Below are 23,725 nucleotides of genomic sequence, written 5' to 3'. Positions count from 1 at the left end.
AGAGGCAGCTGTGAACTCCTAAACACAGTACTCCAGGACACCATTTCCTATCAGAAGATTGAATCCACAGTATTTGCCATTCCGGTGAGCCCACACCATCAGCCTTGAGTCCTCAGGACTCAGGCACAACCCCCAGATGCTCTAGTCAGCAGGGCACAGGACTCTTCACTGTACATCAGTTGCTGTGTTGTTCTTGGAGAGGGATTAATGGCTCCACCATCCCCTGAACTGTTGTCCCTTCCAAGCACGGCCTCTCTTAGAGACACAACAACCATACAGGTTTGCTTGGGGCTTCAGGTTTTTTTAGGTCTTTAATAGAAGTTTTTATTATGAAACATTCAGGTATACCCCAAAGTGTAGTTAATAATATTATCACAGACAATTGTGTTCCCACAGTTGAAGCAACAAAACATCCCTGACACAACCGAAATCCCTGTGTGTCCCCTTCAGTCCATCTCTACCTCCACCCCCGCCAGGCTACCACTCTCTGAATTTTGTGGTTCTCATTCTCATGCATATTTTTATACTTTTCTCACATAATTACATATCCATATTATTCAACACTACAGAAATTATTTTTGTTCAGATCTTGTTGCCACTTGTCATTTTCATACAATTGGATGTTACGAACTTTTAGGCGTGATGATCAGTGCAGCTTTGAATCTTCCACCGTATCATAATTGTGAATATTTGTTGAGCCCTCATTCTACACCAGGCATGCTTTTAGGTGCCTTACCTGCCTTAACTCATTTAACCTTCACGACAAAATTATTTTTATCCCCACTTTACAGATTTAGAAACAGAGGCACAGAAAGGTGAAATTATGTACCCGAGTCACATAGCTTGGAAGCTGTGCTCTTAATTGCTAGACATCACTCTCTCTACTGCTGCGTGGTCTGTTGTATGAAAACACAGTCATTAGCCATCTGTTCTCCTATTTAAGGGCCGTTGCTTATTTTTGCAGACATGCCTCAACTTTAGTCTCACAGGGTTTGGGGGCGGTTGTATTATCTTGCTTAGTTCCAACATCAAGCCTGTGAGAGGATGTCTGTATCATCTCCCTTTACAAATGAGGAAGCTAAGGCTCAGAGAGGGTAAATCACCTTCTCAAAGCTGCACAGCTCCAGCAAACCAGAGGTGGACTGTGAACCTGGGCTCCTGCAACTGTAGAGACCAGGGGTTCTCCTGTATCCCATGTGAGCCCTCGGTCCCCCACTGGCTTCCTCTTGGCTCTGTCCATGGCAGCCTGCCCTCACTCTCCCAGAACACCCCTCCCCACACCTGGCATCCGGGCTCCTCCTCTCGCCACCCTCCACCGTCCTCCTTCCAGAGAAGGGGCCCAACCGGAAGGCCAGTTCGTGTTAGGAAATTCCAGCCACATGAGCCAACCCAAGCCTGGGATTCTGAGCAGCCGGTGGCTTTAGGAGAAACTGAAACTTGGCTTGCTGGGGGTGGAGTGGTCACGGGGAATTTAAAGAGCTGCCACTTCCTGGGGTTCCCAGAGGGTACTGGGAGGTCACAGCGGAGGAGGGACGCCCTGAACCGGGTGTGAGCCTCTGTTCTCCTGCCCCACCATGCACCTCTGTGGGGCTGATGGGCCGCTGATCAGGATGGTGAGTACAGGGGCCAGGTTCAGGGGATGAGAAGGGGAATATGCCCCAGGGTGCCCGGTGCCAGCTCTGTTCACATGGGCTGTGTGGCCGAGGGCTCACACACCCTCTCTCTGGGCCTCAGTTTCTCTAGGGGATTGGATCGAGGGCTTTCCTGCTCTCACATTGCAGATCCAGCCTCCAGTTTAGAACTTAGCCTCTGAATACTGCTCTCTCCTAACCTACCTGTTTGCTCACTGCCATTAGAGGAGGCTTCTCTTTCCTCCCCAAGTTCTCTAGCCATGGTTCCCTTGGAACCTTGCCTCTCTCCCAGGACCCAGGTACCAGAGGCCCACCCACTTCTCTCTCTGCAGGTCTTTCCCCCAGGCTCCAGTCTCTCAGTCCCCACATCACCAAGAAGGGGCCTGCTATGGCCATGAACCTAGGAGCACAGAATCCTCCACCAGGGAGGCCAGGGTCTTGCCTGAGGTCCCTACACTCAGAACACACCTCCCAGAGTGACCTGTGGGAGGGCGAGTTGGGCTGTGGGGTCTCCAATGTTCCCTCTTGTCTGACCTTCCAGAGCCCTGGGCATTTGGGTTAAACATTTCATCTAAGTTTCATGAACCCCAGTGTAGGGGGAGGGTCACAGCTGTCAACCTTTGAGTCCACTCTTCTATCAGAAGGGACTCGATTCACCCATTCTAGGCTGCTGTCCCCCTAGAATGCGAGCAACTTGAGGGCGGGAAGTTTTGCCTCTTTTCTTTGCTGCTGTGTCCCCATAGCTCAGTGTGTGGCACATAGTAGGTGCACAAGAAATATTTGTTGCGTTGCGTAAGTGAATATCAGCTTTGGGCCTGAGCTAGGCATGGGAATATGGAGTGAAATCAGAACCCCCGCCCTGCCCTTACAGACAGAGCTCATGGCTAGAGAAATCAACACCTTGACCGTGGAAGTAATAGCGATCAGAACAAGAGCGGCTGGCTTTTATTAACCCCTGCCTGCTTTATGTCCTGCGAGGAAGGCGCTGGTGCCTCCACTGTATGGATCAGGTAGCTGGGCACAGAGAAGTGAGTGATCTGCTCAGAGTAGCACGGCTGATAAGGAGACGGTGGGTGTGAAGTTGGTCCTGTCTGGGTTTGAATCCTCGCTTGTGCTGCCCCATCGTGAGCTGTGAGCAGGACACGTGGGTGAGGCTGGCAATCCACCGAGGAGTGCTGTGTCTGCGATGGGGTGTGTGGACACCGAGGGAGCCAGAGAGGGCTTCGAGGAGGAGGGGGACCCTCGGGGACTTGATTCAAGAAGGGCATGGCTTTACAGCTAGCCAGCCCCTGCCAGGACCCCTGAGCTTTTGGCCTGTCTCCCTACAGGACCCTGACGAACATCAGAGGCAGCTGAAGAAGAAACAGAATAACCGTGCGGCCGCCCAGAGGAGCCGACAGAAGCACACGAACAAGGCGGATGCCCTGCACCAGGTGGGGGATGCCTCCCTTCCCATTCCTGATGTCACTTACCTGGCCCGGCCACCTCTTCTCTGTCCCGCCCATGAGCAGTTCCCCCTGCACTGCCGTATGTGCCAGGGGGCCTGAGTTTGGGAGGAGGGAAGGGCTTTGCAACTGAGATTTGGAAATTCCTGGGTGTTGAGTGGAAACCGTGTGCCAGACACACATTGGGCTCCAGGGACATGACAGTGCATCCTCAGCCCGGGCCTACCCTCAAGGCACCTCCAATTTAGGGGGAGGAGACAAGGAGGGAGGCAAACAGGGAAAACCTGGCTCAGTGACCAGCTGAGGCACTGGTTACAATGCAGCTCCTGGCCCCTCCCCACCCAGGACCCACCTCAGGAGGTGCTACACTCTGATGGACGGGTTCTGATGGGTTTGGCCAAGACCACGCTGTGAGAAACCGGTTCAGGGTTAAGATGGGCTGGCGTTAGAGTCCCAGCTGGGGCACTCATTAGCTGCAAGTCGCTTCCTTCACTGAGCTTCACTGTCCTCATCTGAAAACGGGGACAATAATCCCTGCCCACTGGCAGGACCCTTGTGGAGACTAAAGAAGGCAAAGGAGCCCGGTGGGAAGGGGGAGGGCTCCACTCACACTTGCCTCTTCACCTTGGATGGTAACCTGACCTTGGATGGTAACCTGACCTTGGAGCTTCCCTTCTACCTCTATGCGGAGAGAAAGGACACCACCAGTTCCATCCCAGGGGCTTGATTAGGCTGGGTTCAGGACCTGGCCTTTGGGAGGGCTGCATACATGTTAGTCCTTATAGCAATGAGTAACATTCAGAGCCCTCCACACCCAAAGGCCCTACACTCTCTGTAACCCCGCCCCCACCTGTCCACTGCCCTCTCCTAACATCCTACACCCTGTTCTCTCCGTTCCTTCACTGGCCAAGCACATCCAGCCTCAGGGGCTCCCCCTGGCTGCTCCGTCTACCTTCAGACAGCAGCCTAGCTAGATCCTCACTGCTTTCTGGTTGTTGGTTCAAATGTCACGTCCTCAGAAGGAGGTGGTCTTTCTAAACATCTGATCTAAAGAGACCTCTCCCATTACTCGGCTTTATTTTTCTGGTTAGTACTGACTTTCTATCACATATTTAGATGTGATCACTGCTTGTCTTCCCCACCAGACTGTAAGCACTCTGAGGGCAGGGACCTATTCTGTTCCCTGCTGTTTCCCCATCACCTGGACCAGTGCCTGACAAATAGAAGGGACTCAATAATTCCCTGTGGAGCGAATGATAGAGTCAGGGTAAAGTGCTTTGGGAACACATAGGTGGGAGCAACACACGGGTAGTTGGGTCAAGGTGGTATAGAGATGAAGCCTGAACTGTTTTTCAGGGATGAATAGGAGTTTTCCAAATGGATGAAGGTAAGAAAAGGCATTTCAGGCAAGTGAAATAGGGCTGGTGTGGCCATAAGAGAGTAGCACCCTGTAGAATGCATGAGAATGAGGACTGATGCCCGGGATGGCGCCTGCCTGGCAGCGGTAGAGACTTCATGCGTTCGTTTATTCCTTCCTTCCAGAAATGCCTATTGAGTATCTCCTGTGTGGCAAGCACAATTCTAAGCATTGGAGATACAGCTGTGATGACAGCAGACAAAAGCCCAGCTCACCCTCCCCAGGGCTCGTATTTTCATGGGGGGGCCGTACAAATAAATGACCTATGAGGTATTTGGGATATCAGATGGTGATACGTGCTTTGGTAAAAAGTAAAGCAGGGAAGAGGGAAGGGACTGCGGCACGTGGGGTGATAGAAACCTAACTAGGGAAGCCGTCCCGGAGGAGGTGACATTTGAGCAGCCTGAAGGTGGTGAATGAATGAGTGAACGAATGAGTGAGGAGCGAGTGACTCAATTTCTGGAGGTGAATTGAAGCCTTTGGAGAATTTAGGTGAAGGGTGACCTAATGACATGTTTTTAAAATGTCTCCACATTCCACGGCAGAAACCAGCTTGGGAGTGGGGCTGCGGGTGGCTTTGAGACCTGTTAGAACTTTGAGTCCATGGCTTAAGCAACATTTTAATGCGAAACACCCTTGCAGCTTCTTCTTTTAAAAAGTGTCCATAAAGGGGGGTAGGTGGGGGAGGGAGCCAAAGGAAGTCACTGAGCCTGATGAGCTGTGGAAATAAAGTTCCTTCTGCGTTTTCCACCATTGCTGTCATCACAAATGGTTGTTTAGAACTGCTGTCCCACTGGGACAGAACCCAGGGTTCAGCAGAACAGAACCTAAATGCGGAACAGAACACACCTGTGCTGCCAACCTGTAAAACATGACCCTGGACTCCGGCCACGGTGCCTCAGTGGGAAAGTTCTGGGCACTGGGGAGGTCTGGCAGTGGCGCTAAGCCACCTAGAGGTGTCCAGGACAGAGGACATCTAAGTTGTCACAAGAAGGCCGTGTCAGGATTAGCCCGAGGATGGGGGTGCTGGAAGTGTCCAGGCAGGGGAGAACGGAAGTGTGGCAACGAAGCAGCGTCCATATGGGGAACAGGAAGTAGGGGCATCAAGAGAAGTCGGAGAGATAAAACTGGAGGTGTGAACTGGGGCCACCATGCACAGGGAGTCATTAGAGACTTTAAAGGGCTTTAATGTTCGATTAACGACACAATCACTGAATGTCTCCTCTGGGCCAAGAGATCTGGGTGGTTTGGGGGGCGCGCCAGTTAGGAGGCTGGTGGAGCTCCCAAGTGAGTGGAGATCCCAGGCTGACTAGCTCAGGGACCTGGCAGCAGGGATGGAGAGCAGGCAGATCTGAGCCCTAGCAGGAGGGTGAGTTGGGGGGACTTGCTGGTGTTACTGAAGCCTGGCCAGAGGGTAGCCAAAGGGCATTCAGACAGTGGTGGCATCCTTCCTCCTAAATCGAGGACCCTGGGGGATTGGGAAATAGGGCTCGTGCTGGGCCCCTGATTCTGGCTGACATAACGTTCCCCACCCATCTGCTTCTCCCCCCAGCAGCATGAGTCACTGGAGAAACACAACCACACCCTGCGGAAGGAGATCCAGGCCCTTCAGGCTGAGCTGGCGTGGTGGAGTCGGACCCTGCACATGCATGAGCGCCTGTGCCCCATGGACTGTGCCTCCTGCTTGGCTCCGGTGTCCCCTGGCTGCTGGGGCCAGGCTGAGTGGCCCCCAGGCCCCGTGTGCCCTGGACAACATGGCTGCCAGGAACAGCCAGGCCCGTTCCGGACCCCGGTCTCCTCTCCGATGGCTCTGCAGCTCTCTCCAGATCCACAGCCTCATGGTTCCCTTGGCCTCCTCTTGTCCCCTCTGCCCTCACTGTCCCTTGGTCCCGCCCCTGTCACTGCATCCTCTGCCCAGCCATCCCCTAGCCCTGTCCAATCTGCCTCACCCACTGGCTCTGGCCTGCTGAGGTCTTCCTCCAAGCTCAGCACCCTCCTGCCCAGCCCCCCAGCCCAACCTCCCCCTCTACAGTCCCTCGGGCTGGAGCACCCCACCAGGGGGAAGCTGGCGTCCTCAACCCACAGCCCCTCAGCTCCTCTGGGGCTGGGCTTTCTGCAGGGCAGGGAGCATAAAGCCTGCTTCCCCAGCAACAGATCAGCAAGGGCCCAACCCCCTCTGGCCTTCCCCCTGCTCTCCTCTGCTCAAGTCTACTTCTAACCTGGCCCCCAGAGCTGGGCTGGCCCCTTCCTTGGACTCAGGAAGCAGCCTCAGCACGTGGGCATCTCCTCTGTTGCCACTGGAAGCTGCCTTTATTGACTGACCAGCTGAACCAGTATTTCACCAGGGAAAGGAAGCCGTTACTGTGTGCCCACCACTCTGCCAGGTCCTGTCACCGCTACTTTCTTATTTCAACCTCATGGTCATCCTGCAGAATCCAGACTGTCAGTCTGTTTTTCAGGAGTGGGAAGGAGACAGGCTCAGAGAAGCCAGATGACTTGGCTAAGGTCACACAGCCTTTCTTGGGACCTGAAACACCATGATCTGCTCCTCCTCCTAGTGGGGTCATGGCCCAGGCACCGCAGGGGCTGAAGTCCTAGAAACTGAGAACTGGTGTGAGAGGCTTAAGTGCTGGGAGTGGGGAGGGGCTCTCCCTTCTGCTTTGTGATTCCCAGGGCCACAGAGCCCTGCAGTCTCTGAAACCTTGCCCTCTCTGGGGCTAGTCCAGAGTCCAAGCCTGGGTGGGGAGAGGCCAGGCAGGAGCCCAGAAGTGAATTCTTTCTGTTCTTTTCAGTGCCAAAGAACTGAACCTGAGGGTTGGAGTTGGGGACAAGCCTGGAGCAGTCCCCCCTGGGATTTCTACATGCTGAGTACCCATAGCTATACCGTGGCCTTGGGGAGATTGCGAAGGGTTAGCTCTCCAGGCTACTCCCCAATAACGCTCTGCCTCCCCCCTTCTCCCAGGGCCATGGTGGGTGGACTTCTGAGAGCATTCATGTCACGCACAAAAGGCAGGTGGAAAGAATGAGGGAAGGACCAGGTGCAAAGTTATGTTTAAGCAAGTGCTGGACTTGAACCTGGCCGCGGTGAGAACTGTGTCTTCTCTGGTATCACCCCCATCCCTGTGCAGCCCTCAGGCCCTCATTACCCTCAGGCCCCTCTGAGCAGTGCCCCTTATTGCTCTTTGGCCTGATGGCAGCTGGAAGAGCAGGGGCTTGGGGCTAGGTGGGAGCTCAGCTGTAGCGCCTGCTCGGGGATGGGGGTGGGGTGGGGGGTGGCGGGTTCTCATTCAGACTCAGGACAAACACTGTAAGGGGCCTGAGATGAGAAACTCCAGCTCTTCACCCAGATTTTCACACACATGTAAACAGACACTATGCTAGTATTTGACACACTCCAGGATGCTGAGTACAAGTCTTGGTACCTAGACTTTATGGTTAATAAAGTGTTGTCCAATTCTTTTTGCTTTGGTTAGTTGTTTAAAGCTCTGGCTGTACTTTGTACTATTGAAACCAAAGGGCCTTTTCAAGAAGAGAGAATAGTCTAGAATCTCAGAGGCAGGTGATCCCTCGTAGACCTCCTAATCCAACCCCCCTCCCATACTGCAGATGAGGAAACTGAGGCCTCGAGATGGGATGGAAGTGCTTGGACTCATGCAGTAAGAGGAGGTGTCATGGCCACAGGATTGTGGATGGCTGCAGAGCTGGGGTCACCAGTAGGTTCAGGGAGAACAGACTGGTGGGAGGGAAGCCAAGATGCTGTTGGTTGGAGGTCTGGGACAAGAGTCGATATGATGTACGGTGCTCCAGGACTCACAGGGAGATGAGGATACTGTGGCCTGGCTTGTGTCTATATACCCTAAAATTTGTCAGGCACTCTGTGTTTAACTCGGGTTAACTCAATGATGGCTCTAATAACTCTGCAAGGTAGATATACTTATTACCCCTCTGTTTGGAAGGGGAAAGTGAAGCCCAGAGGTGTTAAGGTCACATAGCTAGGAAATGGTATAGGGTCAATGTAACTTTTAGGAGCACTTAACCACAGGTGATCCTGCCTTCTACCTTCCCGGAACCTTCCCTGTAGGCCCGGAATGGAGGGGCCGAAACATGCCCATAGATGTGACCCAAGAAGGTAAAACCCTACTTTAAGCTCAGAACAAGAGAGGGGAGTCACTTAATTAACGTTGGTACACTCATCCCCTGAACAGATGCTAAGAACAAAGAATGCTTTGAAGAATATTTAGTGAGGTGAGAAAATGCTTATGACATATCAAGCAGAAAAAATAGAATGTGCAACTGTCACTATAGTGTGATATTATGTTTGTTTAAAAATATAGACAGAATCAAAGGAGGTGTTGTAGATTCTTGAGGGAGATGAGCTAATATCTGTGAATTCCCAAACTGTAAACACAGCTACCACTGTTGCAGAAGCCTTCCACATGGTTGAATATATCCTAGAAATCTGTATCTGGGTGTATCTATTGCTGCGTAACAAATTATTCCAAAACTCAGTGGCTTAATCAACAAACATGTATCATCTCAGTCCCTGTGGAGTGGGAATCTGGGCATAGCTTAGCAGGTACCCCTGGCTCAGGGTGTCTCACGGGCTCCAGTCTAAGTGTTGTCCAGGGCTGCAATCATCTGAAGGCTCAAGTGGGAGGATCCACCTCCAAGCTCACTTGTGTGGCTGTCTGCGGGCCTCAGAAGGTCCACCCCCAAGCTTATTCACAAGGTTGTTGGCAGGATTGAGTTTCTGGAGGGCTGTTGGACTGACGACCTCAGGTTCTTTTTCTTTTCTTTTTAATATTTATTTATTTATTTGGCTGTGCAGGGTCTTAATAGCAGCACACGAGATCTAGTTCCCTAACTAGGGATCAAACCTGGGCCCCCTGCACTGGGAGCGCAGAGTCTTAACTGCTGGACCACAGGTCAGTCCGCCTCACGTTCTTATAGGCTGTTGATTGGAGATATTATTTCCTTGCTACTTGGGCCTCTCCACAGGGCCGCTCAACATGGCAGCTGCTTCCCTCAGAGCAAGTAAGCTAGAGAGTGAGAAAAGGTGAGCGATACAGAAGCCACAGTCTTTTTGTAACCTAATTTCAGACATGACATCCTGTCACTTTTACTATATTCTATTGAGTAGAGACAACTCACTAGATACAGCCCATGCTGAAGAAGAAAAGATTACACAAGGGCATAAAACCCAGAAGGCAGGATCGTTGGGGAACATCTATCTTCGAGGCTGCCCATCACACTGGGTGACAACCAGCACTTTCTTGGATCCCTTCTTTCTCCTTTTATCATCAACACTAGCAGCTGGCTTTCTCTGGGGAGACCATTTCTTTAGAAGGAAACAATTTTGAACCTTTTGCAGCAGTGGCAATGCCCCTACAGTGGGCAGAGAGGATCTGGTAGGTCTGAGGCTGCAGCAAGGCTAGAGACCCACAGCCTCAAGGCAGCCTTCCAGCAAGTACCAAGCAGACACTCACTCCTCAGAATGACCTTTGAAGTGATGCATGAATGGTCAGTGCTGAAATAACAGGTAGGTGTGGGCCAAGAGTCTTCTGTGCTTTGAAAAGTAATCACTCACTGGAGGACTAAAGTTTAAATTCAATTTAAACTCTTTGAGCTGTTTTTTTTTTTTTTTCTGGTATTCACCTCTATAGTGGGTTGAATGGTAGCTCCCTAAAAGATAAGTCCACCCATAGCCTGTGAATGTGCCTTATTTGGGAAAAGGGTCTTGCCGATGTAATTAGGTTAAGAATCTCAAGATTAAATCATCCTGGATTGTCCAGGTGGGCCCTAAGTCCAATGACCAATAAGAGGAGGTCGCTAGTAATGGGAAGAGAAGACACAAAGAAGAAGGTCATGTGAAGACAGAAGCAGAGATTGGAGTTAGGCAGCCTCAAACCAAAGAACGTCTGGAACCACCAGAAGCTGGAAGAGGCAAAGAAGGCTTCTCCCCTATGGAACTTCAGAAGGAGTAGGGAGAGCTGTGAGGAAGCTGTTGTACTCATCCAGGTGAGTAATGGTGGTGGCCATGACCAGGGGGTAGCAGGGAGGTGGTAAGATGAGACCTGATTCAGGGTGTGCTTTATAGATAGAGCTGATGGGATGTGCTCATGGATTGGACGTGGGGAAAGGGAGGAAGGAAGGATGAGGCTGCAACTTGGGGCCTGAGCAACTGGTGGTTGGTAGTGCCAAAGACCAAGAAAGATTGGGAGAGGAGCAGCTTGGAGTGGGTGTGTGTGGCGGGGAGGGGAGATCAGGAGGCCTGTTTCGGCCATGTCAAGTTTGAGATGCCTATTTGCCATCTAACTGAATAGAAAAAGAGTTTGGCAATTAGGGGAATGGTCAAGACTGGGTATATAAATTTGGAAGCCAGCAGTGTACAGATGGGTGGGTGGACACTGGGGACCAGATAAAATGATCTGTGAAGGCCCTTGCAGCTGTGTCTCTATGTGGGCCTCCTCTTCTTGTGCCCCAGAGCTCTCTCAGCCTGGCACTCCTTCCCTCCTGCACGCCCAGAATCTGCCCCCATCCCTTCTCGTCAAATGCTTCTTCCTCCAGGAAGCCTCCTATGACCCTCCAAGATAAAAATGACCCCCTCAGGCTCCTAATCACACCCATGTGCCTTTCACCAGCATCTATCATTTTCCTTCTTTTGTGACTGTGGCTTTTTATCTTTCCATCTCCCTCAATGGCAGCCCTCCCTCAACTAGTCAAGCTCTCCATGAGTACTTTTAAACAGCTCATTCATTGGGAGGCAGTAAGGCATGATGGTGAGAGAGCTTGAGCTCCAGGGTCAGATAGGATTGGGTTCATGTCCCAGCTCCACTACTTCCTGGCTCAACTTCTTCAAGCCTCAGATTTCTTATCTGAAAAATGGGAACTGAAAAATGTACCCACCCACAATCTACCCTATGTATATGTGTGTATGTGTATACATATCCATATATACATGTAAATATAATATATATTATATATATAACAGAAAAGCATATGTTCACCAAAAGACATGAACAGAATTTTTATATCAGGAATATGGATAAGGGTAGAAAACTGGAAACAACCCAAATGCCCCATCAAGAGTATAACGAATAGGGACTTCCCTGGTGGCGCAGTGGTTAAGAATCCGCCTGCCAATGCAGGGGACGTGAGTTCGAGCCCTTGTCCAGGAAGATCCCACATGCTGTGGAGCAACTAAGCCCATGCACCACAACTACTGAGCCTGCGCTCTAGAGCCCGCAAGCCACAACTACTGAGCCCACGTGCCACAACTACTGAAGACCACGTGCCTAGAGCCCATGCTCCACAATGAGGGAAGCCACTGCAATGAGAAGCCCATGCACCGCAACGAAGAGTAGTCCCCGCTCACCGCAACTGGAGAAAGCCCGCGCGCAGCAACGAAGACCCAACTCAGCCCAAAATAAAAATAAATAAATAAATAAAAAGTTTAAAAGTAGAAAATGGCTAATCTATGCTGTTAAAATTCAGGTTTATGGTTACAGTTGGAGGATAGAACCTCGAAGGGGACAGGAGGGGCCTCTGGGGTGCTGATAATGTTCTGTTTCTTGAGCTTTGTGGTGGTTACATGAATATATTCAGTGTACGAAAATTCACTGAGCTGTATGTTTATGATATGTGCTCTTTCCTGTTATGTCTTATATACTTCAATAGAAAGAGGGTGGATGTAAGGAGCACATCACAGTCCCTGGCATATAGCAAGTGAGCAATAAATATAAGCTACCGCAAAGGAATGAATGAAAGAACCCATGCCTTGGCCCCAAGTGAAGCCATTAACAATCAGAACCATGGACAGGTCAGAATCTGCATTCAAGGATGGCTGGAGGAAAAGGAAGAGATCTCTGGTCTGATACAGGGGACTCGAGGCAGGAGAGAATGTAAGACATTTCCTCTGAGATTAGCAGTTCAGTTCCTTCTGAAGGGCACTCCTATCATGCAGAAAGGAGAATATTCCTAGGGGACCATGGGTATCCGTGTGTGTGTTTATGCAGAATTTCATTCCATTTTAAAAAGTCTGCAGCCCCTTGTTTTTCTAAGCCAGTGAAGGCTGAAATCTCCCTAGAGAGGCCAATCCTGGATCCAGGACATCCCCATCTTGCTCAGGTTCTTGCAGGCTTTGCTCACAATCTTGGGCTTGTATTTATCTAGTTAGTGGGGAGAGGGAAGGACTCCAGGCAGGGTAAAAATAACCTATGACGGAAGATTTCTCAGTCATGCGCAGGCTCCAGGAAGGAAGGCATATTTTGTGTCAATTTAATGAGCTGCTTCATCTGGTAGTGATTTCCCTGTTGCTGGGAGCATCCACACAGAGGCTTCACAAAAACCTGCCAGGATACTGCAAGGAGGACTCCTACAACATGAAGAACTTACCCAGGTGAATGCTGAGGGCACGCCAAGACTAAAATTCTATTATTTAATTCAACACAAAATTTCCTTGAATGCATGAACTGCTTCTCTCTGCACTGCTCCTCTCACAAGTATGTTTCCTTTTCCCTAAGACTTAAAATATTTCATGCTCAGTAGGAAATTTGAAAAGCCAGGGGGAAATTATCTATACCATTGAATACTACTCAGCAATAAAAAGGAGTGAATTACAGAGACACATACCAACTTGGATGGATCTCAAGGGCATTATGCTGAGTGGAAAAAGACAATTTCAAAAGGCCACCTACTGTAAGATTCCACTATGTAACATTCTCAAAATGACAAAATTATGGAGAACAGATTAGTGGTGGCAAAACTAATCCCATCACCACAACACCCCAGACTGCGAGCCACGTGGCACAGAGCAGTCCTCTTGGGTTCTCTTACCCTCCTGTTCTCCACCGAGGCACCCCTTCCTAATGAAGGCTCTTGCTTTGTCAGCACGTGTGTCTCCTCGGAAAATTCATTTCTGAGTGTTAGACAAGAGCCCACTCTCAGGCCCTGGAAGGGGTCCACCTTCCTGCAACGAAATGGCTTAATAATTCACAACACCGTCAGAATTTGATCAGCAGGAAGTGGATGGGAATGTGCTGGGCTTTGGTATCACAAAGACCCATACCCATCTGAGTGTTCCAGTTCTTTTATATATATATTTATTTATTTTTGGCTGCATTGGGTCTTAGTTGCTGCGCGCGGGCTTTCTCTAGCTGTGGCAAGCGGGGGTGCTCTTTGTCGCGGTGTGTGGGCTTCTCATTGCGGTGGCTTCTCTTGTTGCGGAGCACAGGCTCTAGGCGCGCGGGCTTCAGTAGTTGTGGCTCGGAGGGCTCTAGAGCGCAGGCTCAGTAGTTGTGGCCTGTGGGCTTAGCTGCTCCGCAGCATGTGGGATCTTCCCGGACCAGGGCTGGAACCCGTGTCCCCTGCATTAGCAGGCAGATTCTTAACCACTGCGCCACCAGGGAAGCCCAGTGTTGTAGTTCTTGAATGTCCACAAGTCGCTCCCGTTTTGGAGCCTCTTTAGAACTGAGATATTAATACTGCTGTACAGCACCGGGGTGAGGACTAAAGGAGAGCGTGTACGAAAAGTGCTACCACGACGCTCCACACACAGTAGGGGCTCCGCGGTCTACAGCACCGGACCTTCCCCCGCCAGGCGCGCAGTAGGCGCGAAAAGACCACTGGGCGGACAAGCCCGGGAACCACAGAAAGGCACTGAACTTCTGTGCTCCAGCGGGTGGGGCGTGCGGGGCCCGGGGGCCGCGCCGGGTCTTGGCCTCGCGCGACCCCCGGACACTGTCGCAGCACCGCGCACGCGCAGACCGCGGCCAGGCCTCGGAGCGTGCGCCCACCAGGTGACCCTGGAGCGCAGCTGCGCGTGCGCCAAGGGCCTGGCCGGAGCGCGGTTCTAACTGAGGCGCGGGCAAGCGGCCGGGCGAGTCGTCGAGTCAGCCAGCCAGGCTTCGTGAGAGGTCGGCGCCTGCCTTTTTCAGAGAGCAGTTATTAGTGGGTACCCTGGCCAAGGCCACTTTGATGAGGCACGAAGAACCCTTATGAGAAAGAGCCTGGCCGAGCCTGGGAGGTCCTCGGGTCTGAGGTAACGGTCGGCACCGGCCCGGTGCTCTGGTGGGGTTGGCGCCTTACTCTGAGGGAGATTTCAGAGCCCAGCCCCACTCCACAGCCGCCCCCTGAGGCAGCCTTCGCAGCTCCGGGCCCTTTTGGAAGCCCAGTGCACACGACGCCTGGGCTGTGCCCAGCGCAGCCTCGTGGTCGGGGCGGCAGGCCTGGCGCACAGGTCGCGGTTGGTGGAGGTGCGAGGGGGAGCCGGGCGGGCAGGGAGGGAAGCCGGGCGGGCGCCGCGAGCTGTGTCCGCATCCCCGTCCACGGGCGAGTGAGCAGCGCCGAGGCGAAGATCCCTGTCCGGGGGCTGTTCTTGCCGCCACACCACACCCAGCACGAATGCTGCCTCTGGCAGAGATCCAGTCTTCTGAGGCCCCCAGCTCCGCTCGCCGCACCCCTTTGAAAAAAGAAAAAAAAAAAAAAACACCCACAAAAGTGATCATTCTGTCCATAACCGTCCTCTAACCCAGGCTTAGCAGTTGCCCTGAAAACAAGTCTTCCATCGCAACGTGTCTTGTCACATCATGTCTTCATGATTTGAATGAGTTTCTGGCTTTCAGACGCCTGACTGCATCTGCGTCACGGCCCTCAGATCTCTCTGTTCAGCTGCTCAGGTCCTTGAATGTTGGCATCTGGGAAAGGTATACTCGGCCGTACATCCTGGACTTGTCTGAACTTTAGTTCCTTCATCTGCAGGTAGTAAATCTACCACAATAGCCAGCAGTCTACCTAGAATCTCTCTTTGGATATCTCGTGGGCACCTTAAAATTGAGCATGTCCAGGGCTTCCCTGGTGGCGCAGTGGTTGGGAGTCCACCTGCCGATGCAGGGGACACGGGTTCGTGCCCTGGTCCGGGAAGATCCCACATGCCGCGGAGCGGCTAGGCCCATAAGCCATGGCCGCTGAGCCAGCATGTCCGGAGCCTGTGCTCCGCAACGAGAGAGGCCACGACAGTGAGAGGCCCACATAACGCAAAAAAAAAAAAAAAAAAAAAATTGAGCATGTCCAAAAATGGCCTCAACATCTTCCCCTCAAAAACTTACTTTCTGGGCTTCCCTGGTGGCGCAGTGGTTGAGAGTCCGCCTGCCGATGCAGGGGACGTGGGTTCGTGCCCCGGTCCGGGAAGATCCCACATGCCGCGGAGCGGCTAGGCCCGTGAGTCATGGCCGCTGAGACTGCGCGTCCCGAGCCTGTGCTCCGCAACGGGAGAGGCCACAACAGTGAGAGGCCCGCGTACCACAAAAAAAAAAAAAAAAAAACTTACTTTCTAAGGCTCCTTTTTTTGGGAAGTGGCACTTCTACTTTTTCAATTTGTTCAAGCAACTCACCATTATCCTTATCTGTCCTTCTGCCTTACGCCATGAAGTCACCAAATCATGACTAGACATCTTCCAAACCAGTCCACTTCTCTTCATCTCCACTCACCACTATAGACCATGCTGTTATCAGCCTCTGCCTGGAACCACAGGAGTCTCCTGGCTGATCCTCTTGCATTTGTTCTGGTTCTGGGTTATTTCCCACGTTACAGTCAGAGAGATTGTTTTGGTTTTTGTCTTGTTTGTTTAAACTCACAGACATGTGGTCATGTCATCTCTTTATTATGCAGTCCTGTTTCTCTTAGGATAGACTTCGCAGTCCATAACCTGGCCTATAAGGAAGGCCCTCATCCCTTCTCTTATCTGTATTGTCTCCCTGGATGATCTCATCCATTCCAATAACTTCAAATACTATCTAAACACTGATGACTCATTTATATTTCTATCCTGATTTCCACTCCTTGCGTAGTAGGAGACCACCCCCTGGAAACATCCATTAGGATGTCTAACAGGCCTCTCACACTTAACCAAAACAGAACAGAAAGAGAATGGCAAATCTTTTTCTCCAGAATCCTTCTCCATCTCAGTAAAGTGTGTGTACCATTACCTTCTAATAGCAGAGGCCAAAATCAAGAGCCATCCTTGATTCCCACATCTAGTCCATCAGTCTAAAATACACCCCAAATCTAACTAGTCACTAACTACTAAGACCTCAAAGTCCAAATCAGAAGCGTCTTTCTGCTGGACTACTACAAATCGTCCCAACTAGTCTCCCTGCTTCTACTCTTGTACTCTTAACTACAGTTCATCTTCTTCTTGGCAGTCAGAGTGCTATTTCTAAAGCATAAATCAAATAATTTCACTTCACTTATAAAACCCTTAGCATAAAATCTGAACTCTTTACAATGACCTACAGGCCTTATATGATCTAGCTCCTGCCTATCCCTCAGACTTCATTTCTTTCTACTCTGTCTTCATTCTCTGTGATCCAGTCACACTGACCTTTCTGTCCATTAAACCGGGGGTCCCCAACCCCCAGGCCACGGACCGGTAGTGGTCTGTGGCCTGTTAGGAACCGGGCCGCACAGTAGGAGGTGAGCAGCAGGCCTGTGAGCGAAGCTTCATCTGTATTTACAGCCGCTCCGGATCGCTCACGTTACCTACCGCCTGAGCTCCGCCTCCTGTCAGCTTCATGGTGAGTTATATAATTATTTCATTATATATTACAATGTAATAATAATAGAAATAAAGTGCACAATAGATTTAATGTGCTTGAATCACCCTGAAACCATTCTCCCCCACCCCCGTCTGTGGAAAAATTGTCTTCCACGAAACCGGTCCCTGGTGCCAAAAAGGTTTGAGACCGCTGCGTTAAACTACCATCATCACAGGACGCCTGTGCTTGCTGTTTTTTCCTGCTTGGAATGCTTTTCCCCTTGACTTTGTTGTTTCACTTTCCACTGAGGCCTTAATTCAGTTGTGATCTCTTCTGAAAGGCCTTCGCTGGCCACACTAGCTAAAGCAGCCTCCCAGTCACTCTCTACTACAAAACCCTGTTTTACTTTCTTCATAATACTTACAGTACTTCAAATTACATTTATTTATTTATATGTTTATTATTGCTCCCCAAGCCTCCTGAAATCTAAGCTCGTAAAGACAAGGAAACATGTCTTTCTTGTTACCCACTCTTCTCAGTACTCAGAACAATGCCTGATACACAGTAGGCTCTCAAATGTGTGCTGACTCACTGCTTATCTTTGTAGCCTTAGTTCGTAGCACGGTCCTTGCGGACTGTGTTCTGAAGTACTATACTTCTCTCTCTTGGGATTACCACACTCTCTTTCAACTGAGGACTCTTGTATCTGCTATTTCCTGTACCCACATCAGACCCCACACCCACTCTCCATGTGTGTCTCCCCAACTCATACTCATCCTTCAGATATGAGTCACTTACTTAGAGTTCCCTGACCTCCATTCTAAGTTAGGATTCTCTGTCATGTTCCTATATCATCCTATCCTTTTTTTTTTTTTTTTTTTTTTTTTGCGGTACGCGGGCCTCTCACTGTTGTGGCCTCTCCTGCTGCAGAGCACAGGCTCCGGACGCGCAGGCTCAGAAGCCATGGCTCACGGCCCACATGCCGCTCCGCGGCATGTGGGATCTTCCCGGACCGGGGCACGAACCCGTGTCCCCTGCATTGGCAGGCGGACTCTCAACCACTGCGCCACCAGGGAAGCCCCATCCTATCCTTTTTTGTAGCAGTCATCACACTTAAAATTATTTGTAAGCTCTTTGTAGGCAGTGACCAAGTTCTTATTCTTCTGCACTTTATCTGCAGCACTTAAGTTTCTGGAACATAGGAGGCATGCAGATATTTGTGAACTGAATGAATGAATACTGAGTGAACATAAGATTGAGAGGATCAAATCAGGTAAAAATTAGGAGAGCAGTTAGCATGGAGTGTAAGTTAGCTGAATCTGCCCTGCCTACTTCAATAGATGTTTTTGAATCTTGTGAGATAGGGATAGGAAAGCACTGTATAAACTGAGAGTGCTTTTATAAATATAAGATTTTTTTTCATCAGATCCCTATGGTCTGATGGTCTTTCAAAGTACAAAGCTTTATGTTTCTTAACAATATGCCTGATTCTGTTACTTTAGAGCTATGCTTAGGTGGTAAAATATAAAGAATTGAGGCTAATATTGAGTCTAGGCTAACTCATAAGGTAACTATATTCTTGACACCCTTAATTCAGCCAGACCATGTTGCTTTAGCAATATGTCTGAGTTTTAGTCTTGCCCTTGATGTGTGACCTTGGTCAAATTAGATGATATCCTCAAGTCACGTTTAATCTTTTTGTAAACCTAGTGAATACAATTCTTATCTCCCCAGTATCTCACCAGAGTTAGATTAAAGTCAGTAAAAGTGTTGCAGGTTTGCTGTGTGAAATTTGCTCTCTTTATATAAAAAGTAATATAGTTTTTTATTAACTCAATTTCTTCAGAATCTGCCATTGTTTCATGCCAAGAACAAAGCTATATTTTAGAAGCTTTCTTTTCATACTTTCCTATATCTGTCTTCTGTCACTAAGACTCTTGAGATATGTACATCAAGGACTCAGAGTTTATAGCTCAAAATTGTAAAAGATGTTCCTTTCTCTCTAGCTAAGGATATTCTCTCCATCATTTGCCCTTCTGAAACTACTGATGCTTTTTCATCATTTTTAATCTTCTTTCTTACATTTACTGCTTCAGGGCAATCACCCAGTGGTGTAACCAAAAAATAAAATGTCCCTCATTGCCTGCAATTTTACATCCAAATGCTTTTAGAGTTCCTGGGATTAGTAGGATTTTTAGAGTGCTGCAGTGAATTCAGTGTGATGTGAATGCTAATAGGTTGATCATCATGTAACAAGCCACAGCTAATGGGCAGGTGGTGAGATGAGATACCATTCTGTTGCTTTTCTAGAATAAGGAGTACAGTCCTGGACCTATTGACCAAAGATAGCTTTGCTGTTAACTTTTAGGATGGTTAAAATGGAAGTGGAAGAGCCATTTAGGTGTAAAGAGTAACTTAAGAGGTTGACTTAATCTCCTTTCTGGCCTTTTGAGTTGTTCACTAAGGCCTTTTGATTTCATTTCAGGGCATCTTCCTACCCCTCTGTTAGAAGATTTAGTTATTCCTCCCCTCCCAAACAAAACAAAACAAAATCTGACACAGTTCCAATTGCAAATATATTTCTGAATAAATACCAGTGGTGTTTTAAAGATTGTATCTTACCAGAAAGAGTAGGTAGAAATCTAATGAGAAAGAGAATGATATCAATAAGCATGGAAGTATCTTGGGTAGTCTTAGATCAGCCTCTTCTTGTCCTGTATCTTAACACTTGGATTTGTTTTGCTTTTAAAAACGCTATTCTTGGGACTTCCCTGGTGGTGCAGTGGTTAAGAATCTGCCTGCCAATGCAGGGGATACGGGTTCGAGCCCTGGTCTGAGAAGATCCCACATGCTGTGGAACAACTAAGCCGGTGCGCTACAACTACCGAGCCTATGCTCTAGAGCCCGCAAGCCACAACAACTGAAACCACGCACCATAACTACTGAAGCCTGCACGCGTAGAGTCCGTGCTCTGCAACAAGAGAAGCCACTGCATGAGAAGCCCGCGCACTGCAACAAAGAGTAGCCCCCGCTTGCCACAACTAGAGAAAGCCTGCGCACAGCAACGAAGACGCAATGCAGCCAAAATTAATTTTAAAAAAAGGAATAAAAAATAGTAGCTGCTTATCAATGTGAGAAAATATTGACACATTAAAAAAAGTGCTATTCTTGTGGGATAAGGAGGGTGGGAGGGAGACGCAAGAGGGAGAGGATATGGGGATATACGTATGCATATAGCTGATTCACTTTGTTATACAGCAGAAGCTAACACAACACTGTAAAGCAATTATACTCCAATAAAGATGTTTTTAAAAAAAGCCTATTTTTTTAAAATTTAAATTTATTTTTATTTATTTATTTTTGGTTGCATTGGGTCTTCGTTGCTGCGCGTGGGCTTTCTCTAGTTGTGGCGAACGGGGGCTACTTTTTGTTGTGCGTGGATTTCTCATTGCAGTGGCTTCTCTTGTTGCGGAGCCTGGGCTCTAGGCCCGCGGGCTTCAGTAGTCATGGCACATGGGCTCAGTAGTTGTGGCTTGCGGGCTCTAGAGCGCAGGCTCAGTAGTTGTGGTGCATGGGCTTAGTTGCTCCGCGGCATGTGGGATCTTCCAGGAGCAGGGCTTGAACCCGTGTTCCCTGCATTGGCAGGCGGATTCTTAACCACCGCGCCACCAGGGAAGTCTAAAAAGGCTATTCATTATTGAGTAACCTGTGCATGGAGCACTACAATAAGCAATTATACATACATTATTTCATTAATCATCCTAGTCACCCTGCAAGTGAGGAAACTGAGAAGAGTTCCTTTTGAAAATAGAGCTTGAAGACAAACATGTGACTGTAACCCCTGCACCCCAAGATATAACCCTAAGAAGCTTTAATCAGGAAATCTTCCATTTTGGCTTGATGGCTTTGTACCCAAATTGAGTTTGCCTTGAGTCATCCAGAGTTATGAGAGTGACCAGGGTTACAGTTTAATAAAATGACCAGTCGATGTGTTATAATGGAAAATGTATGGGCCAAAGGAGTCAACAATCTCAGGGGTGCTAATCCTGGTTCCATACTGAGTTATGTGACCTATAGGAGTCATTTCCTTCTTTGATGAATTCACTTCCTTTTCGTCCCCTCTAAAATGAAAGGCATTTCCAGCCATAGGCAAGCGTGAATCTCATTAGGAATATAGATTTTCAGAGAGTCTGGATCTACTTCAGCAAAGGCAGACAGACCGACAGACCTCTGAAACTAGCCAGGGACTTTTGAAGGTAGAAGGAGGAGCTGAGCGTCTGTCCTCAAACTCAGTTCTAAAACTTGGGTGTTGGATTCATAGCATCAGTGGGATTTCCCTGTTTTTTTGCCCACACTCATTAGTGGTCAGAGAGCCTGACATGTTAGATTTGCTCAGTAAATGTATTTTTATTAAATGCTTATGAAAGCTCTTTTATTCTTTAACACTGTGGAGGGTTTTCCCGTCAAATATCACCAGATATATTTAGTGACAGTACTTCTGTATGATCTTCTCCTTCAGCTTCAGTAGTCAATATCATTATCCTCATATCACATTCAGCCTTGCTTCAGGTTCTGTGCATTGACCCAGATGTTTCTTTCCGTGAGACAAATTACTAAAACCTTGAAAAATCTTTCCCTTTCTAACATCAGTGCCTATGTGTCATTTAAATCTATTACTGGGGATTTTCAAGGAAAGATTCTTAATTGAGATTTGTCAGATTTTGTACTGCTATTAAAGCTAATCAGTTTTCTTCTCTTGAATTTGCTTTTCTAGTAAAGCATTAAGAAACACTTCAAACCTATCAAAATGGCTAATGTTAATATAATAATCCAGAGTTTACGAAGTGCTTTTTACAGCTTTATCTCATTTAATCCTCACGACAATTCCAGGGGTAGGTGTAATCCCTATTTATAGATGTAGAAACTGAGAAATGAAAAGGCTAAGTGACTTGATCAGGGTCTAATGACTGATAAGACACAGAGCTAAGACTCAAGCCTTGGTCCTCCAATTCCAAATCCTGTGTCTTTCCCACTATACCGTATTGCCTATAACTTCTTTTCTTTTGTCTTAAAGGCATCGTGTTTTATGATCACCTAAAATTGGTTGAGAGTCTAACCCTTCATCTGCAAGATCTCATCAACTTAATGATAGTCCCTGGGACAGTGTCACCATGACTGCAGTACTCGTGTTGGAAAATAACCTTGTGAAATCTTTGAACCACTACTACTATGTGGTTGTTTGGGATTGTGCTGTCTAATCTTTATTTTCAAATAGGGTAATTAGAGTGTAGTGTTTGTTTCTGAAGCAGGCAGCCAGCAATTAACAGGAACAGGCCCCAGCTAGAAGAGAGTTGTTTTTACTTCTTTCAGCCATCCAGCTGTGGCACAGCACATGAAGTTTCCTCTCTGGATCGTCATTTCCAGCAAATGTTCTTCATTTCCTTTGCTCTGATGCCCCCAGTCCTCAGTCTGTGGGGAAAGGTGACTGCATTTTTGAAGAACCCTCTGAATAATTAAGGGCTCAATTTTTGTGACAGCACCCTAAGTTTTACCAAATGGACTCCCCGCTTACTTAGTAAAGTCATCTAGGACCAAAAACACCATCAAATCTGGCGTAGGTTCCTGCCATGCCTAGGACATGGGGAATCTGCAAGTTTTTCTCAGGATATGAACGGTATTTCCTCTCTGGTAACTTTGCAGTTGGCACCAACTATTTCTTTTCACTTTTGACTGTAGTTCTAGTCTAAATAGTCTCGGGCTCTGGCTCCAGCCTCCTGTGATTCTAATCCCAAGCAGCCAAGATCAGACACTGGGATATCTCTTTACTGGCAGCCCCAGACTTAAGCTTTGGAAATTGTGGGAAATTTCATTCTTTGGGCACATAGATCTTCTGATTCTACTATACTAGAGTTCTCCCTTCTGAGTAGATATGGAATCAAGGTAATACGAAGGAAAGAATGATGAAAATAGTCCTTTATGTGTGTATAATATTGTAGTACTTACAAAATGATTTTATATTCATTATCTCATTTTTTTCTTCCTAATAACCCCAGGAAAAGTGATTAAGACCATCGAGTCTGGATTTACACTGCCTCAGTTTGAATCCCAATTCCAACATTCATAGCCATGGGAAACTTGATCTCTCAGTGCCTCAATTTCCTAATCTATCAAATTTAGACTACTTATTTCATAGGCTTTTTGTGAGGATTAAGTGAGATATATTTATAAGGCACTTAGAATAGGGTATTACAAAAAATAGTTGTTGTTGTTAGTTGTTGTATAAATAAGTTGTTATTATTGTATAAATATCAACAAGAAAACCAAGGCCCAGAGAAACTAGGTAGGGACAATGGAGCTGAAATTAAAACACAAATTATTCTTACTTTATGCCTGTTCTATCTACCCCATCTCAGCTGCCTCTGAAGTCAGTACCTTGCATTGTATGTAGGTAGATTTGATCCTAGGAACTCTGGACATTTTACTCTCATTGTTTATTATTTAAACTTCCATATGAAGAGACAGAAAGTACAGGGTTTATTATCTATACAAATAAAAAGAGGCTTAGAAAAGTCCTAGTGACTTAGAAAATCACAGTGTGCTTGATTCTTACTTCTGAGTGCATATCAAATGCTCTCTTGGAGTAGAAGAGACATGCTGTACTTCTTTTTCCATTTCTTCCTCTCCTGAGTTTCCAGCAG

General features: G+C 48.3%; 1 protein-coding gene across 2 annotated transcripts; it reads left to right on the top strand.

Moving 5' to 3' along the window:
• The first annotated feature begins 1,475 nt into the window (after positions 1-1,475).
• On the top strand, positions 1,476-7,953 carry BATF2 (basic leucine zipper ATF-like transcription factor 2). 2 transcript variants are annotated; one of them, XM_027090339.1, is made up of 3 exons: positions 1,476-1,613; positions 2,960-3,064; positions 6,049-7,953. In XM_027090339.1, exons 1-3 carry the CDS (start codon positions 1,575-1,577, stop codon positions 6,709-6,711), a joined length of 807 nt encoding a protein of 268 aa, XP_026946140.1. In that variant the 5' UTR covers positions 1,476-1,574; the 3' UTR covers positions 6,712-7,953. The 2 variants fall into 2 exon arrangements, with proteins under 2 accessions (XP_026946140.1, XP_026946139.1); XM_027090338.1 differs by having other exon boundaries at positions 6,046-7,953.
• Positions 7,954-23,725: the final 15,772 nt, after the last annotated feature.

The sequence above is a fragment of the Aethalodelphis obliquidens genome, unplaced genomic scaffold (genome assembly GCF_003676395.1).
Source record: "Aethalodelphis obliquidens isolate GAN/ISIS:26980383/991018 unplaced genomic scaffold, ASM367639v1 scaffold69, whole genome shotgun sequence".
Lineage (NCBI taxonomy): Eukaryota > Metazoa > Chordata > Mammalia > Artiodactyla > Delphinidae > Aethalodelphis > Aethalodelphis obliquidens.
The sequence above is the reverse complement of the archived record's forward strand: the minus strand, read 5'-3'. Positions and strand labels throughout refer to the sequence as shown.